The 16,702-nt window shown below is 37.6% G+C and overlaps 1 protein-coding gene across 1 annotated transcript; it reads left to right on the top strand.

Annotated features, from left to right (window-relative positions):
- The first annotated feature begins 14,676 nt into the window (after positions 1 to 14,676).
- Positions 14,677 to 15,798, top strand: LOC103728807 (taste receptor type 2 member 113-like). The gene has a single exon (XM_008826783.2). It carries the CDS (start codon positions 14,677 to 14,679, stop codon positions 15,604 to 15,606), a length of 930 nt encoding a protein of 309 aa, XP_008825005.1. The 3' UTR covers positions 15,607 to 15,798.
- The last annotated feature ends 904 nt before the right edge of the window (positions 15,799 to 16,702 follow it).

The following is a 16,702-nucleotide window of genomic DNA, read 5'->3' as shown; positions in this document are numbered from 1 at the left end:
GTTTTTCTTTTATATGCAGTATTTAGATTTAATAAAAACATAAGGCATGAAAGTGGAAGGGAAGCTACTGGGGGTAGAAGACAAGCATCAGGAGGAAGGAGATGTTTGAGACAAGGTGACGAGAGTTGAGTATGAGAGAAACACAATGACGTACACAGGTGAAAATGTCATAAGGAAACTGTTTGAGACAAGGTGACGAGAGTTGAGTATGAGAGAAACACAATGACGTACGTACACAGGTGAAAATGTCATAAGGAAAACATTATTTTGTATGCTATTAAAATTCATGAAAAATAACATTATATGCTAAAGAATCAAGCTCTAGAGAAACTTAAACTATTTAGGCATTCACTTTGTGTTTGGATATTTAGTTGTGAAATTTTCCTAGCAAACGGCTTAGGTAGTGTAGCCCAAATTATGCAAAGAATATACAAGGCCAAATTACCAAACAATGAATGAGAATACGTCTGCATTTGCATGCTGTCCCGTGAGAATTGAGTATTCATTTCATAACATCAGTTATGAACCATCACAGCCAATGGATGGCACATGTATAAAAACTTGATCAGGACAACTTTATGTACACGACTTTTTTTTTCTGGTTGGACATTAACAAAGATTCCTTCACCTCAGATAAGACAATTATATAAAAGCAACAATTAACTCAAGGTTACCCTGTTGAACAAATGTATTTAATTGGAATTACTTACAGGAGCAAGGACAGCTTGTCAAAAGAAGATAATGATTATATCTCCTCAAGAACAGTTAACACACACACACACACACACACACACACACACACACACACACACGGGGAGGAAGCAGATTTTGTGTTCCCCCTCATGTGCAGCCTATATACCACTTTAAGAACATTCTCAAATGCTTTCTCACAAGCCTGTAGGTCTTACATCTTTCTGTGACGGAAGGTTAGTGGGGTCAATCTTACAAGAGACTTGTGTGGGTTATCATAGCTGCCCTGATTTTAAGATGACAATGACTATTTTGTGCCAAGAAGACAGAGTTCTATCATATGCTCCCTTTCCTCTGGCTTTGTTTTCTTTATTCCTCCACAGTGTTCCTTGAGACTTGGCAATTGAAAAGCACTTGGTTTTACCTGTAATGCTTGTTAAATTATTTAATCAGTGAGTATATCCTGCTGTCATGTTAATAGTATAGTGTCTGAGGTCCTTTCCTGAGGAAGTGACTACGTTCCCTCAGCAACCTGTTAAAATAAATGAGTTGTAAAGTTAGTGATGCAGTAATAAGAACAAATGAAGGCAGATGTTTTCCTCAGATTTTCCCTCACGTCCTCTGCCCACTGCACATGCCCATAGCAGCTCTGAATCTGCAGAGACATCTGCACAGTGAGAAGCACAGTATGAACAGCAGCCTGCACAGCTTAGAGTCATGTGTTGCTTTCTGGTCCATTTAAAAACAGAGTATAATAAAATATCCCTGAATGTGCTATATGCTGTCTCCTAAATCTAAAGAGTTACATCACATGATAACACATTTTATTGATATGAAATATGTGATGGGTCAACATGTCATTTACTCTAGAATGTTGGCAAATAGGTTTCACTACTAGAATTCAGAAAACATTACCAATATAGTTGTTACTGAATAGCTTCAACTTTATCTCTCTTCTGGTAATTTACTCTGGTATCATGACAAATATATTCAGGACATTTCTTGATTACAGGGACAAACTACTATGTTAACAATATATTGAATACTTTTGACATAGTGCAATAATGTCAAACTGAGAGCAATGGCTAAGAATGAACCACAGTTGTAAAGAGAGTTCATTCTTGGGCATCACCAAAGTAAGTGATGAAACAATAAATAATAAATTATAGGTAGGAGAAATGAAATAGCCCTAAAATAAAATAATGTGGAGAGCTATTATTCTTAGAACTCAGAGTTTTATGTTGATTTTCTATAGCAATGAGATTGTGCTGAAAAGATCACCAACAGAATAAACATGTACAACTTTCTTTGGCTAATAGTTTCTCTTGTATTTAAAGAGAAAATGATCAGAGAGGTCAAGAATTCTATCTTGAATTTCTACCTAGTTATGCCAAATTTGCTGATTATCTAATGCTATTTTCTGAAAACATAGAGAGTAATTCTATAGAAACGAGTAAAACTGATTGCTCAAATCTATGCATGCATGCATGTATGTATACATTTATTCATTAATCTAATATTTGTCATCTATGTATGACTATGTATTTTTACCTATCCATATGTCTGTCTACTTACCTACCTACCTACCTATCATGTGTCTTACTACCTGTCATTCATCTATCTATCTATCTATCTATCTATCTATCTATCTATCTATCTATCATCTATCTATCTATCTATCATCTATCTATCTTATCATCTATCTATCATCTATCTATCTATCTATCTATCTAATCTACCATCATCTATGATCATCTATCATCTGTCATCTATTTGTCTATCTATCTATCTATCTATCTATCCTATCTATCTATCTATCTATCTATCTATCATCTATCTATCATCATCTACCTGTCTATCAATCATCTATCTATATCATCTGTAATACTGAGTCAGGTGTACAGAGGAATGCCACATAGTGATGATCAAATAAGAGTCTCTATTAATAGCTGGCAATCAGAGAAGGGGCTAATATCCAAAAGAACTCTTGATCACAAGGAGAAGTAGGGCAGTGTTTATAAAGCTTAAAACCACAATTACATCATTCCAGGGGCAAAGTCAATAATTATGGTTATATCAAATCACCACAGTTACACAAGATGAGAGTAAGGTCAGTTAACAAAGAGAGTCTCAGTGACCAAATGTTTTGATTGGGAGAAAACAAATTTCTCAGAATTGTAGAAAGAATGTGCTCCATGGTGATGCAGGTATAGCTGGAAGGGAGGATGTGCTCTCTGGACATGTTACCTGGGTGCTCCAAGTGTTATAGAAACAATGCACTCCTTGAAACTACCTGCATGAGACATTCTGCCTGGCTGGCTGCAGTGGAAACGACTACAAAAACACAGGGTGAAGCGAAAAGTCAGCTAGAGTAAAATGGAGTTAGCTTTGCCATTTCACTGTCTATCATCTATCACCTATCTTTCTATTTAACTATCTTCCTCATCATCATGATCATAAGTCTATCGTCTGCTATCTTGAATTAATCAACATATCTCTGTTTATGTTATCTCTCTAATTTATTTCAGTTCAGAGTGAATTTTTCTTCAAATATGAAAAGCATGTTTAGAATGAACACTTCCTAATGTTGATGGAGATAATATCCAAAATGATATTTTTCATTGACTTTCTGCCAAGTCAGAGTGGTGATAATTCAGCAATTAAGTTCATTTTAACTACCATAAAAATATTCATGTCATAAGGTTTAGAGAATGATATTACTATAGATATAATGATGTAAGGAGAGATAGACATAAATAGCATTATGATCATAAACATTTTTATTTGCAGTTGGTATAACCAATGTAAAAAATTTGTGACAATGAAAGATTTTAAGTGAAATGCACAAAAGTACAACATTGGTTCTGAAAAAAATCACTAAGTACCTGAGAGATATTTTGCTTCCTATGCATATTTTTTGGAAATTACCCTTCTTCCTACTCTCAGTTTCTCTGTCTTTCCACAGGAGCTGTGGTTCAGGTAGAAGCTAAAGTGTTTCCATTCAAAGGGAAAGAAGCAGTGGTGGGGTTTAAGGAAGTTCCTCAGGGTGTCCTTAGCCCTCACTGGGGAGCCAACTCCTGTCTATTTTGCAAATGCTAATGAGGCTCCAGTTCCAGGAAGAACTCCACCCAGTCCTATCCTTCATGACTCTTTTCATTTCTTTTTTCTGCTTCTTAGAACCTGTTACCTAGAATGTTGCTAAGCCAGAGTCTTTCTTGCTTCTATCCTGATTCTAGGCTTTTTTCTGTTTTCAAGAGCTTCTAATGAATTGTCCAAATGTTTTTTTCAATCTTTGTGTTTCAAAATTCTGTGCCATAATTATGGGGCATTTGTGATATATATATATATATATTTAATTGAATTCTTTGTGTATTTCATACAGAACATCTCAAACAATGTTAATCATCTTTATACCCCCATCCCCACTGGCACCCTCTGATAGCACCACATACTCTTACTGGAGCCCATATACTCTGTCATCCCTGGTAAGGCCCACTGTGTTGTCAGTGTCCGGAGCTGTTCCCCAGTGCAAGTCGTTCCACTGAGTCTAGTCAGCCTAAGTAGAATCTCTTGCTTTTGGAAGACCAGCTCTTTGTCATCTATCAGCAATCAGTTGCCAACATTTCTTCAGATAAGATTGAGGTCTGCTGTTCATTTTCCCAGTTCTCTGCTGGGTTTTTGTCTGCCTGAGTTTGTATGGGACTTGTGTATGCTGATACCATTGCCATAGACTCATATGAGCAAGTTTCCAGGAGCTTGTAGGACTCTGCTTCCATATGGTCATGCACCTCCCACCTCCTCCCTGGCTCTTAAGATCTTCCCCTTCCCCCTTCCATATGGTCCCTGAGCCTTGATTGGACGAAGTTTAATAAAGGAGTCCTGTCCAATGACTATCATTCAGAAGACTCTTGATCTCTACACTTTGGCCAATTGTGACCTCCTTTTGTGTTCCTGGCCCCCAGGTGCATGAAGGAGATTCATTATTGAGAACTGAAAATTCTTTAGTGTCTGCTTCTTTATCCCTGCTCTATGTTCCATGAGCCTTAGGTGTAGAGGTTGCATTGTAGATGTGTCACTTAGACCTGGGAAATTCATAGACAATGTCCGTGTGTGACCAGTTGTGGTACTTGGTAAGAGTCTCTGACTAGTGCAAAATGAACATCTTTAATGAGTGGTAACTGAGATATTGTAAATATAAGGATACATATTTTGCACATAGTAAGAAATCACATTAATCTAGTGATGTGACAGTCATGGGGTTCTCTCCAGGATCTATGGCCACCTCAGCCATGTGTATTAGGTGATGTTTACATTACTGCACTTGAGTTTCCTCCCTTTGAGTAGGTATTTAGTCTCCAAATTAGGTAGTTGTTGATTGCCCTCAAGATAAAAGTGCCACTACCGCACCAATGACAGATGCTGTGCTAGCCATTGATGTGGTTATTTGGTCTTGAAGCTGGTGTTGGATCATCCATCCATGTTTTCCCTTGGGACTTTCATAGTGCTCTCCAAAGCTATGAGAGCTAGCCTTCAGGGGAAGCGGTTTCAGGTCAGTTGCAGCTCTATTGCTCCAAATCCTATGTCCAAAGTATGTTCTGTCTTTAGCAGTAGGGTCTTACCTTCAAGTTCTGGGAGGCCATAAAGGGCTGTGGCAATAGCCTGAATAATTTTGAGAGTCTCTTGGACCACCCTGGCCAACAACTTAAAAGAAGGTATCGCCTGTCAGGCATTGTTTCTTGTTATGTTGCCTTCAGCTATACACATGGACTCATGTAGAGATAATGTATAATTTGTCAGTAGGTTGCTGGACTTTGATTCTCTATGATATCTATTCACCCCCCCCCCCCCCTCTCTCTCTCTCTCTCTCTCTCTCTCTCTCTCTCTCTCTCTCTCTCTCTCTCTCTCTCTCTCTGCTATCCCTCCATGGTTTCCACATTTAAAGTGCCCCCATTTTTCCATTTCTCCCTTGATGATACCCGTCACCCATGATCCCCCCTCTCTTGAGTGCCTTCTTTCCCTGTATCCTCCAGTTTCCTTGTATAACCCTCCCTCTACCCTCCTATTTAAATAACCCCATTTTTATCCATTTCTCCCTTGGTAACACTTGTTTCCTACTGTTCTTCTCTGTTAGGTTCTTTCTTTTCCTTTACTTCCTTGGTTCCTATAGTTATGTCTGGATACATACTCACTTTTAAGGATTTGGTGCTAGGATCCACATATGAGGGAGAACATACATCGTCTGAGTCTGTGTTACTTCATTTAGTATAACAGTTTCTAGTTCCATCCATTTAACTGCAAATTTCATGATTTTATCTTTCTTTACCACTGAGTAGAACTCCATCGTATAAATGAAAAATATTTTCATTATCCCCTCATCAGTTGAAGGGCACTTAGGTTGCTTCCATCTCTTAGCTATTATGGAAAGAGCAGGAACAAACATGGATTTCTAGTTCCATCCATTTAACTGCAAATTTCATGATTTTATCTTTCTTTACCACTGAGTAGAACTCCATCGTATAAATGAAAAATATTTTCATTATCCCCTCATCAGTTGAAGGGCACTTAGGTTGCTTCCATCTCTTAGCTATTGTGGAAAGAGCAGGAACAAACATGGATGTAAAAGTGTCTCTGCAATTGGATGAGTCCTTTGGGTATATGCCAAGGAGTGCTATAACTGGGTGAAATGGTAAGTTCATTTTTAGTTTTGTAAGGGTTTTCCACACTGCTTTCGATAGGGTTTGCACAAATTTGCAATCCTACCAGCAGTGGATGAGCATTCCCCTTTCCCCACATCCTCTCCAACATTTAGTATCATTTGTTCTCTTGATCTTGGCCAGTCTGACTTGGGTATTATCCCTTTTTGCAGATGATATGAAATTATATCTAAGAGATGCCAAAAATTATACCAGAAAAGTCCTAGAAATGATTAACACTTTCAGTAAAGTGGAAAGCTACAAAATTAATCTATAAAAATCAATAACCTTTCTATATATCAATAACAAGCAATCAGAGAAAGAGTACATGAAAACACTCCCTTTCACAACAGCCTCAAAATAATATCTCACCTGACCAACAGAATAAAGCTGACCAAAAACATCAAAGATCTCTGCAATGAAAATTTTAGATCTTTAAAGAGATTGAGGAAGACATCAGAAGATGGAAGGACTTCCTATGCTCATGGATTGGAAGAATTAATATTGTGAAAATGACCATCCTACCAAAAGCCATTTATAGATCCAATGCAATGCCAATCAAAATCCCTATGACATTCTTCACAGAATTGGAAAAAAAATCCTAAGATTCATATGGAAGCACAAAAGACCACGAATAGCCACAGCAACCCTGAACACTAAGAGCAATGCTGGGGGGATTATTATACCAGTTTTTAAACTATATTACAGAGCTATAGTCATAAAAACAACGTGGTACTGGCACAAAAATAGACCCATAGAGCAATGGAACAAAATTAAAGACACAAATATGAGTACATGCAATTTCAGTCACCTGGTATTTGACAATGGGGTCAAGAGCATTAACTGGAGGAAAGACAGCATCTTTAGCAAATGGTGCTGGCAAAATGGATCTACACCTGTAGAAGAATGAAACTAGGCTCCTATCTTTCACCTTTCACAAAAGTCAATTCCAAATGGATCAAAGACCTTAATGTGAAACTGGAAACCCTGAAACTATTAGAAGAAAACATTGGCAATAACCTACAAGATATAGGTGTAGGAAAGGGTTTTCTAAACTGGAAAGTATTGCTCAGGAAACAAGGTCAAGAATCAACAAATGGGACCCCATTAAACTAAAAAGCTTCTGTACATCAAAAGAAGAGACCAAGGAAGTGCAGAGAAAACCCACAGAGTGGGAGAAAATCTTCACCAAGGACACATATTCATTTTTTAAAAAGTTCATTGCTGAAGCAGTTCCATATACCAGTCATTCTTGTTGCTTGGTATATGGGTGGGAATTTTGTGATATTATTTTCTAGAACTCATATTTACATACTTAAATACCAGATAAGTCCAAGATAGCAAAACAATACAATAATTATCACTTTGCATATCAACACAGGAGGGTTCAGCATTTCCTTCATCATCAACTATACAAGACTCCAGGCTGCTGCACGTAAACCACTCAGTATTGACATGAAGTCAGCTGGGTTTGTGAGAAAATGCAAGATTTTCATGAAGAAATTAATTAGCAATTTTTCTTGTGTGATATTATGCACTAGATTTTTTGAGGAATTATGAAATTTATGGAATCAGATATACATAGCATTTTAGAGGACTGCATCAGTATACTTGAAACCAGGGCACAACTTAACAGACAGTGGTGGTGTACAGAACACATTCATCACTGTTTTCAGTGTGGAATTTGATGTGGAAACTGAGGAAATTGATTCATAACACTGGTGAAATGGGTTGAATGAGTCAAGAGAAGAAGATTTGTTCAGGGGATCTAATCCTCACTAATTTGTCAATCTCCCGATTTGATATCAGTGATTGGTATGTGAATTTGATTTTTATCCAGGTTTGCCTGTCTCTTGATAATCATTTCCCTGTGGTAATATTTAAGATGAAGCACAGTGACAAATGCTTTAGAAATACCAACACTGTGGACCATGTGGAAGCCTTGGAAACTGAGATCAACTTCCTTCTTTAACATACTCTTTTCTTTTTTTCCTGTGGCAAGGACTTTTATTAGAATGGAATATTCTTGTTAACATAAAAAATTTAAGAGATATCTTTATATATTTATTCATTTTTATGTATATTTTTAGTGAGTTTTTATGCATTTTATATAATAGATCTTCATCAAATTTGAACCCCTTCCCCATCTACACATCTCATAGCCCCCTCAATGGATTCTATCATATATGTTAAGGCCTATCCTGTAAAACACTTGTAACCAGATATCCCTTGGTGTGAGTTAATCTACTGGAGTCTAGTCAGCCTATCTAGGGTCACCTCCTTAAAGAAGATCAATACGCCTTGTACCAGTACATTGTACTGTGACTGTCATTGTTGTGGTTGTAAGACTTTAAAGCTGGGGTTGGACTGTTGACTGATTTTCTCCCTTAGAACCTTACATAGTGTCCTCTAGAACTGTGAAAGCTAGTCTTCATGTAGGAGGCTTCCAGATCAGTTCCAGCTCTATTGCTCCAAGTCCTGTATCCAAAGTGTGTCCTGTCTTCAGCAACAGGGTCTTTTCTTCAAGTTGGGAGGTAATCAAGGGCGATAGCCTGGTTATTTTGGGAGTCTTTTAGTCTACCCTGACCAACAACTTGAAGGGAGGTTTCTCCTGTCTGGCACTGTTTTTCTTGTTTTCTGAACTCATGTTCAGATGGTTTTTCAAGGGGTGGGGGGCTGAGTTAATATGCTTCCTTCTGGCTTTACACACCACCCAAGCTTTATTTATCTCTTCCCTCTTTCTCTCTCTGTCTAACGTCCCTCCTCTCTCCCCAGAAAAAAAATTAGTAATAATGTCTAAAAATCCAAATTGGGTGGAGGAGTTTACAAAAGCAGATGACATGCAAGAAATACACTTTTCATATTGGACATTATAGACCAGCAATCTTCCCATCCATTAGGGGTGTGTGTGTGTGTGTGTGTGTGTGTGTGTGTCTGTGTGTGTATCTGTGTGTGTGTGTGTCTGTGTGTGTGTCTGTGTGTGTGTGTGTCTGTCTGTGTGTGTGTGTGTGTGTGTCTGTGTGTGTGTCTGTCTGTGTGTGTGTCTGTCTGTGTGTGTGTCTGTGTGTGCGTGTGTGTGTCTGTGTGTGTGTGTCTGTGTCTGTGTGTGTGTCTGTGTGTGCGTGTGTGTGTGTGTGTTTGTGTGTGTGTATACACATACTTTACTCATGAGCTCAAGAACAAGCTATGTATGGTTATTAGTTATTAGAGCATATTAAAAGGAATATTTGTCCTTCTGGTGTTTCTCAGAAGAACCTGTATATTTAATAATGATATTTTGGATTCTTGTCTATAAATCTTGCATTAAACTGTGTCCCTGGTGGTGAGTATGTTAGAAAAATCAAGGTTATCAAATGACTTAGAGACTCTGTATAATTAATGTATTGACTTCTAACATTTCACTAACAAAACAAAAAGTTAACTAACAAATGATGAAGAGAGTAAACAAGAAAAAATATAAAAGATGAAACGGAATATTCTTCACTTCATGCCAGCAATTGAGAATGCAGCTTCAGTTCAACATCACTTCTGAAAAACCTGCTGCTATGACAGAGACATACAATTGTATGAGGAATTTGAAAGTTGCTGTTTTCTGTAAAACAAGAAGATTGAATTCATCCACTATCACACTATACTGCTATGCTGCTTGACACTGAATTTAAAAGAAACAAGAACTTCATTATACATCCATAAATCAAGATCAGATTGACGTCAATCAGTATGGTAAAGGAATACCCAGTGCAATTAAACCAACTTGCCTTTCTTCCTCCTCCTCCTCCTCCTCCTCCTCCTCCTCCTTCTTTTCTTCTTCCTCTTCTTCTTTGACATAATGAAATTACTAGAACAGGTTGTCTCCATCACAATAATGACAGAATTTTTTTATTTGAAACTTGCCAATTTCTTTTTAGACTTGGTAAACTTCACTAACCGGATTAAGAGAAGAAAGCTCTCCTTAGTCGACTGAATTCTGTTTTTCAAATCTCCAGAATATGTTTGCTCTGGGAACTATTATTGAATTGGCATTTGATTGTGTTTGGGGGAAGATACAGATAGTGGGTAGATAAGAGTAATTGATTATATTGCTTAGGGTGTAACCAACCTTTGAGCACCTAACTTGTGACCCTACTTAGTATATTTTATTTGCTTAAGATAGCCAATTTTCCAACCTTCTGTTTCTCTACTTGAAGAAAGTTGAGAATGTTCCTCTTGTGATTTTTCTTGGTGACTTTGTTGCTTTTGTTTCCTAATTTTGGGGTGGTGAAAATAGACAAGACTGTGTCAGGGTATTAATGTGAAGAAAACGTGACTTGGAAAGCCAAAGTGAAGGAAATTAAAAGCCTTTCAAATTTTATCATATTCACTCTCCCATATACCATGCTTCCAGTCTATCACAGATAAGTGTTGTGATGTTAGTCTCTCTGTGCAAACATCTCAAGCATATGAGATTCCATGGTGAAGGATGGCAAAATTCCTGCACTGTGGTTCACATGAAGGCCTTGGGAATTGTTATCTCCTCTCTCTTTTTATGTTCCACAGTTTTTCTCTGTGTACCCTGTCAGGTCCGAAGTCTCAGGGCTGCCTAATGCAACATTCTTCTTACTTTGCCTGGCTACTGGAACCATCTGCCCTTTAACTGATCCCTGTATACTGATCTGGGGAAGCAGCAAGCTGAAACAGGCCTCTTGGTTTGTTCTGTGGTAGGTGGGACACAGGCTAAAAGAACGGAAGCCTTCTGGCCTGTAGATCAACAATGACATGGTGTACATTCTCGTTAAGCAGAACTGATGAGACAGTTGCAAATTTTGCTTTCTGCTATTTTCAGAATACATAAATTTAAATAATTTATAAAGCTATTCCTAGGAAGACTTTTTTTCAAAGCTTGCTAAATCAAAGAATATATGAATGTATCTTTATGAGCACATGGTTTTAAAAATTATTTTAGAAACTTTTTATTTGTTACTTTTTGTGTATGAGTGTATTACCTGCATGTGTGTAAGTGCACCTGTGTCATGCAGTGCCCTCAGAGGTCAAAAGACAGTGTCGAATTCCCTGGAACTAGAGTTGCAGACATTTGTTAGCTGTCATGTGGGTTCTGGGAATTGAACCCGGGTCTTCTGCAAGAGCTTTTGGTGCTCTTAACCACTGAGCCATCTCTCCCACCCCATGAGCATGTTTTAAAAACATATGAAACATTGTGAATATCATGTTCTTAATCACTTTTTTCCTTATGGACAACCAAATTGTACAGAATATTGTAGGAAAAAAATAGAATTACTAATCCAAGTGCATTTTACCTACAGTCCATGGCATGTTCTACCTGGATTACTTATACTCTATCATTTAATTTTAATTTTAATTTTGTTGCATTTTTGCGATTTTCATGGAATATAGTTTCAGTCAGTTACTTTAATTGGAGTTAGTTACAGGAGCATAGGCAGCTTGCTAAAGATGAGAATATCCCCCAGCAACAGCCAGCTACTAGGATGTCTTCAGGGAGGGAGGGAGTCTTGTTCTAGCTCATGTGCAGCCTTGCTCATCACCTCATAAAAGTCTTGTTAAGCCACCTCCTAAGTTATGTGCCTCTTGGCCCCTTTATTCTTCCACGAGGTACTTGTTTGCGTAATCATAACCATTCTGATTTTAAGATGGCAATGGCTATTTTACGCCTTCAGGACAGAACCTTTCCTCCGATTCTTATACCCCCCCCCATTTTGTGCCCTGAGCCTTAAGGGGGCTGTGATGTCTGATTATTTCATCAGTTTAGGGTTTCAGAGCTCAATTGGCACCAACGGGCTTTAAGGTATCATAATACTTGCATCAGAAAATATCCCCAGAGGTGATGGAAGCTGATTTTAATATCTTAACAGGATCCCCTAATACCGAGACACTTTTGTAGTGACAGATAATAAAGGTAAGGCATAATGTCAATACTCGAGAACTTGAATTGTTTCAAGTTTAGTTCTCCTGGAATCTTACTCTTGCTTAATACTACCATTATTTATGCTATTTAAGAAATTTCTCATTTCCTATTTTAAAAGGTTTTAATGGACAAATATCATTAAAATAATTAATTAGTTATGATGTTTTTTAAATGTCACTTAATCTGAAAAAAAAAGTCTGGATGCAACTCAATAGTTGGGCGAGCATTTAGCATGATTGAGATTTTGGGTTCAATCTTTATCAGCAAAATAACTAATAAACCAATGAATAAATCTTATAAAATGAGGACAGAGGGGTAATAGAGCCCTCAGATTGGGTAAGGAAATGTATTATTATTCCTAGCACCTCCAAAGAAATTGTTATGATTTTATTTCATAGGCCAGAAATAGTCGCCAAGTCAGTAGTCATGTGCAAGCTGCCAGAGGACTGTTCTACTCAGAAAAAAAATATTCCACCTTCTAGGATAACATCCTACCATAATGTAAATTTATGATAATATCCATTCGATCTATACCTTGCCTATTTTGCAGAATTCAGATACCTTAGTTTAATACATATATAAAGAGTAACACAATCCCCTGGAATTTTCAAAGCCTGTTTAGTGACTGTAATCTATACAGTTCCCCGAAGATTGTGGTTATTTTTATTCATTGCCAACCAGGAGAATACTTGTAGAGCCTTTCTTGGGTCTTGCTTTCCATCTTTTCTCCATGGTGGGGAAGAGGTGAGGGAGTTTTGCATGCTGGCAAAACTGTGAATTTCAATTAGACTTCCAGCATTAGGCGACAAACTAGAAACGCAGTAGACTCTCCTTTGGGAAGCTGTGAGGCAAAGCTCTAGGAAATAGCTTTCAGAAATTCAGACCGAAGCAGCAGGAGGTCTCTGTGTACCCATAAAGCAGTCCGTGCAGGACGCATGCCTGAAAGTCCCCGTGAACGCGCACACATGTTCTTTCTTCTGGGCACTGCTTCCTGTTAAATGGCTACATGTCTTTGGGAACCAGCGCTTGAACATATGCTGACCATTCTCCCGAAACACTTTCTGGGTCTTTTATCAAGGGGGATGACGTATCCCGTAATCGTCAGTCTGAGGTTCCCTGAGTTGGCTCAGTGCAGAGACTGGTGAGTAGTTTGACTTTAGCCCCCAAAGGCTAAAAACTGGTTTTATCTAACTTTTCCTCTGGTTTGGTGCATTTATCAGGATTCGAAGCCTCCTCAGCTGCTCTGCTCTGACCCCATGCTGTTCGCCGTTGCTCTCACCACTTCCCTCACTCTGACTTTTGCAGGGTCATCGATCAGTCTGTGCTGCCAGTGCTAGGTTATCCTTGTGTAACTCAACAGCACCAGAAGAAAGTCTTGTGAAGGACTGTGTTCTTGCCTGGGTTTGATGGAGAGGTGGATAAAATCTGCAAGACTTTCATGCTGACTACAAATTTGCCCTGCTGGGCAAGAGAGAGGAAGAGGCTGAGGAAGATTCTTGCTTTGTGGATGAACTAATTCACCTCAGGGGAGGTGAATTCACTACTTCAGGGGAGCACAAAGAGATGGCCATCATTTTCAAATGCATAAAATAACTGAAGGTTACTAAATATTGATATTTGCTACTCCACAAAGTGTACTTGTATTTTCTAAACAGTATTTTAGTATCAGAATCAGTTGCAAAGTACTCAGTTAAAGTGCAAACTGGATTATTGCACAAGAAAAATGAAGTTTGGCTACAAATAAATATGTATTTGTGTGACTATGCATGATTTTTTAGGAAGTAAAATGATAGATGAGTAGTATTCTAATTATGAAACATTCAAGAAATCTTGATTTCTGGCTGACTTTTAGGTAACAGAGTTTATAGGTTATTTGAATAATATATGTGTACGTCTTTGTGCAGAACCAATTTTGAAGTATCTCATGAACCCCTGTGCTTAGTTAGGAATTTAGATACATCAGTACATATTTTTGTTGCTTTCTGTATTAAATAGAATTTACACTAAATTAGCTAGATAAAGTATGTTTGCAAAGAAGAAAAATAATAACACAAACTTGTGTCTTTATTTGTCATACAAGAATGCAGTGTTTCCATCAACATCAATTGCAAAAGGCTCCAGAATATTTTGAGAAGGCTGAAGAGTGGTTGGATGAAGTTTCTGTGTGGTCTGACAAAGTACATGATTTTCATGGGGAAATGTACTATAGAGTCATTAGGAAATATTGCTGTTTGTTTAATATCATGGCTGTAAGTTTCTAAAGAAAGTGTGATACATATTTTGAAGAATCAGGCATAGGCTGTATTTTAGAGGAATATGTTAACCAATCTTCAGCACTGGCATTAGAAATTTGGGCATCCTTTTATAAAAAAAATGGATCTTGTTCTATGGAGAACTTTTACAATCATTTTTAGTGTGGAATTCATAATAGGAACTTTAGGAAATGGATTCATTGTACTGATGAAATGCACAGACTGGATCAAAGGAAGTAAACTGTCTTTCGTGGATCAAATCCTCATTGGTTTGGCAATCTCCAGAACTGGTTTGATATGGTTGATATTTCTGGACTGGTGGTTATTCATGCTTTACCCAATTTTACATATGACTGAAAAAATGTTAAGAATGTATTACATCTCCTGGACAGTGCTCAATCATTTAAACCTCTGGCTTACTGCAAGTCTGAGTATCTTTTATTTTCTCAAGATAGCTAACTTCTATAAAACTATTTTTCTTTACCTAAAGTTTAGAGTTAAAAAGGTGATCGCAGTGACCTTGCTGGTGTCTTTACTTATCTTGATCTTAAATATTATAATTATAAAAATATACGTTGATATGTGTATAGTTGGTGCTCAAAGAAATGTGTCTTACACTTCCAGTATGAATAACTATGAACAAAGTTGCAAGCTTCTTGCATTCACAAACCCTATGTTCACACTCATACCCTTTGGTATGTCCCTGACAACTCTTCTCCTGCTCATCTTCTCCCTGTGGAAACATCTGAAGAATACACAGCATAGCATGAAAGACTCCAGAGACATCAGCAGCAAGGCCCACATTAAAGCCTTGCAAACTGTGATTGTCTCTGTCCTATTATACAGCATTTTCTTCTTGTCCTTTTTTATGAAAGTTTGGGGAAAGTCCTGGAAAGATAAATATTTCTTCTCTCTGTGTGCCTGGGCTCTGGGAATTGCTGTTCTCTCTGGTCACTCGTTTGTCTTGATTCAGGGGAACAATAGACTGAGATGGGCTTGGCGTTCTGTGATGCTGTGGTTCAGGTGCAGATTCAAAAGTGCAGAACCATAGGGTCCACAGACCATTTGAGGAATCATCTTGCATATTCTAAAGGAAAAGCAGATTACAAGAAATCCCCATGTTTGTAATCTTGCATGTTGTAAATATTCTGTTATGTCCAATTGTGAATTAGATACATGGACACTCTGCAATATTTGGGGTACATATGTATATGTTAATGTACTTTAGCACATAAGAATATAAGTAAAGGACACTTAAATGTAAGAAATATCTATCATAATAAATAATAATAATTTTGTCAAAATTTCTTTCAGCAATACTCAAATAAGAATTCTATATTATGTAACACACCCACATATTGCCAACAATTGACTGTGAAATATAGTTTCTAAAAATAGAAGTAAAAAAAACTTATAGTTGCTAAAAATAGAAGATCAAGCCGGCCAAAATCCCAACGTAGATTAGAGAGGGGCTCATGAAGTGTCACAAGAGCTGATGGCTGCTGTGAGAGGGAGAGTCAGTTTTCTTCAGGGATATTGACCCTGAGTGGCTACCCATGCTCAGTTAGATGGTCCTACAACTATGCACATAGAGATGGCACTAAGTGGACTTAGTGGGTTTAAAAACAAATCAGTGAAGTTAGGCAGAACAGTAATAGGTGACTGGGGAGAAACTAGAGGTCAAGGGTGAAGGGTAGATTTGATCAAAACATAGTATAGACATCTACGAAATTCTCAAAAAATTGCCCAAGGATATGACAGAGATAGGGTTTTCTCTAGGATCCGTGACCTCTCCTGCCATGTGTATTTGTCTATATTTACAAAGTCACACATGAATTCCCTCCAATTGAAGGGGCTTTAAGTTCAATGAGATAGCTGTTTATTACCCCCTAGATAAAAGGACCACTACAACACCACTGTAGTTTCTTGTGCTGGTAATTGTTGTGGTTATCAGCTTTGAAACTGGGGTTAGACCATTGTTTGAAGCAATTTAAATGAATTTATTTCCAAATCATCTTTATACTAACACTCTGCTTTCCAGAGAAAAATGAATCATATCACTGTCAGTAAAAATATTAGTAATGACTTCATAAATAGTTCATATACATAGCATGATAACAAATTTGCCTCTTTTTAAACTACATTTT

Source organism: Nannospalax galili, unplaced genomic scaffold (genome assembly GCF_000622305.1).
Source record: "Nannospalax galili isolate Female #2095 unplaced genomic scaffold, S.galili_v1.0 scaffold1112, whole genome shotgun sequence".
NCBI lineage: Eukaryota > Metazoa > Chordata > Mammalia > Rodentia > Spalacidae > Nannospalax > Nannospalax galili.
Note: the sequence above shows the minus strand (reverse complement) of the source record. Positions and strands in the feature narration are given on the sequence as shown.

Bases quoted from the DNA above. Each gene is read 5' to 3' on its own strand.
- LOC103728807 (XM_008826783.2), top strand. From the start codon at position 14,677: ATGGATCTTGTTCTATGGAGAACTTTTACAATCATTTTTAGTGTGGAA.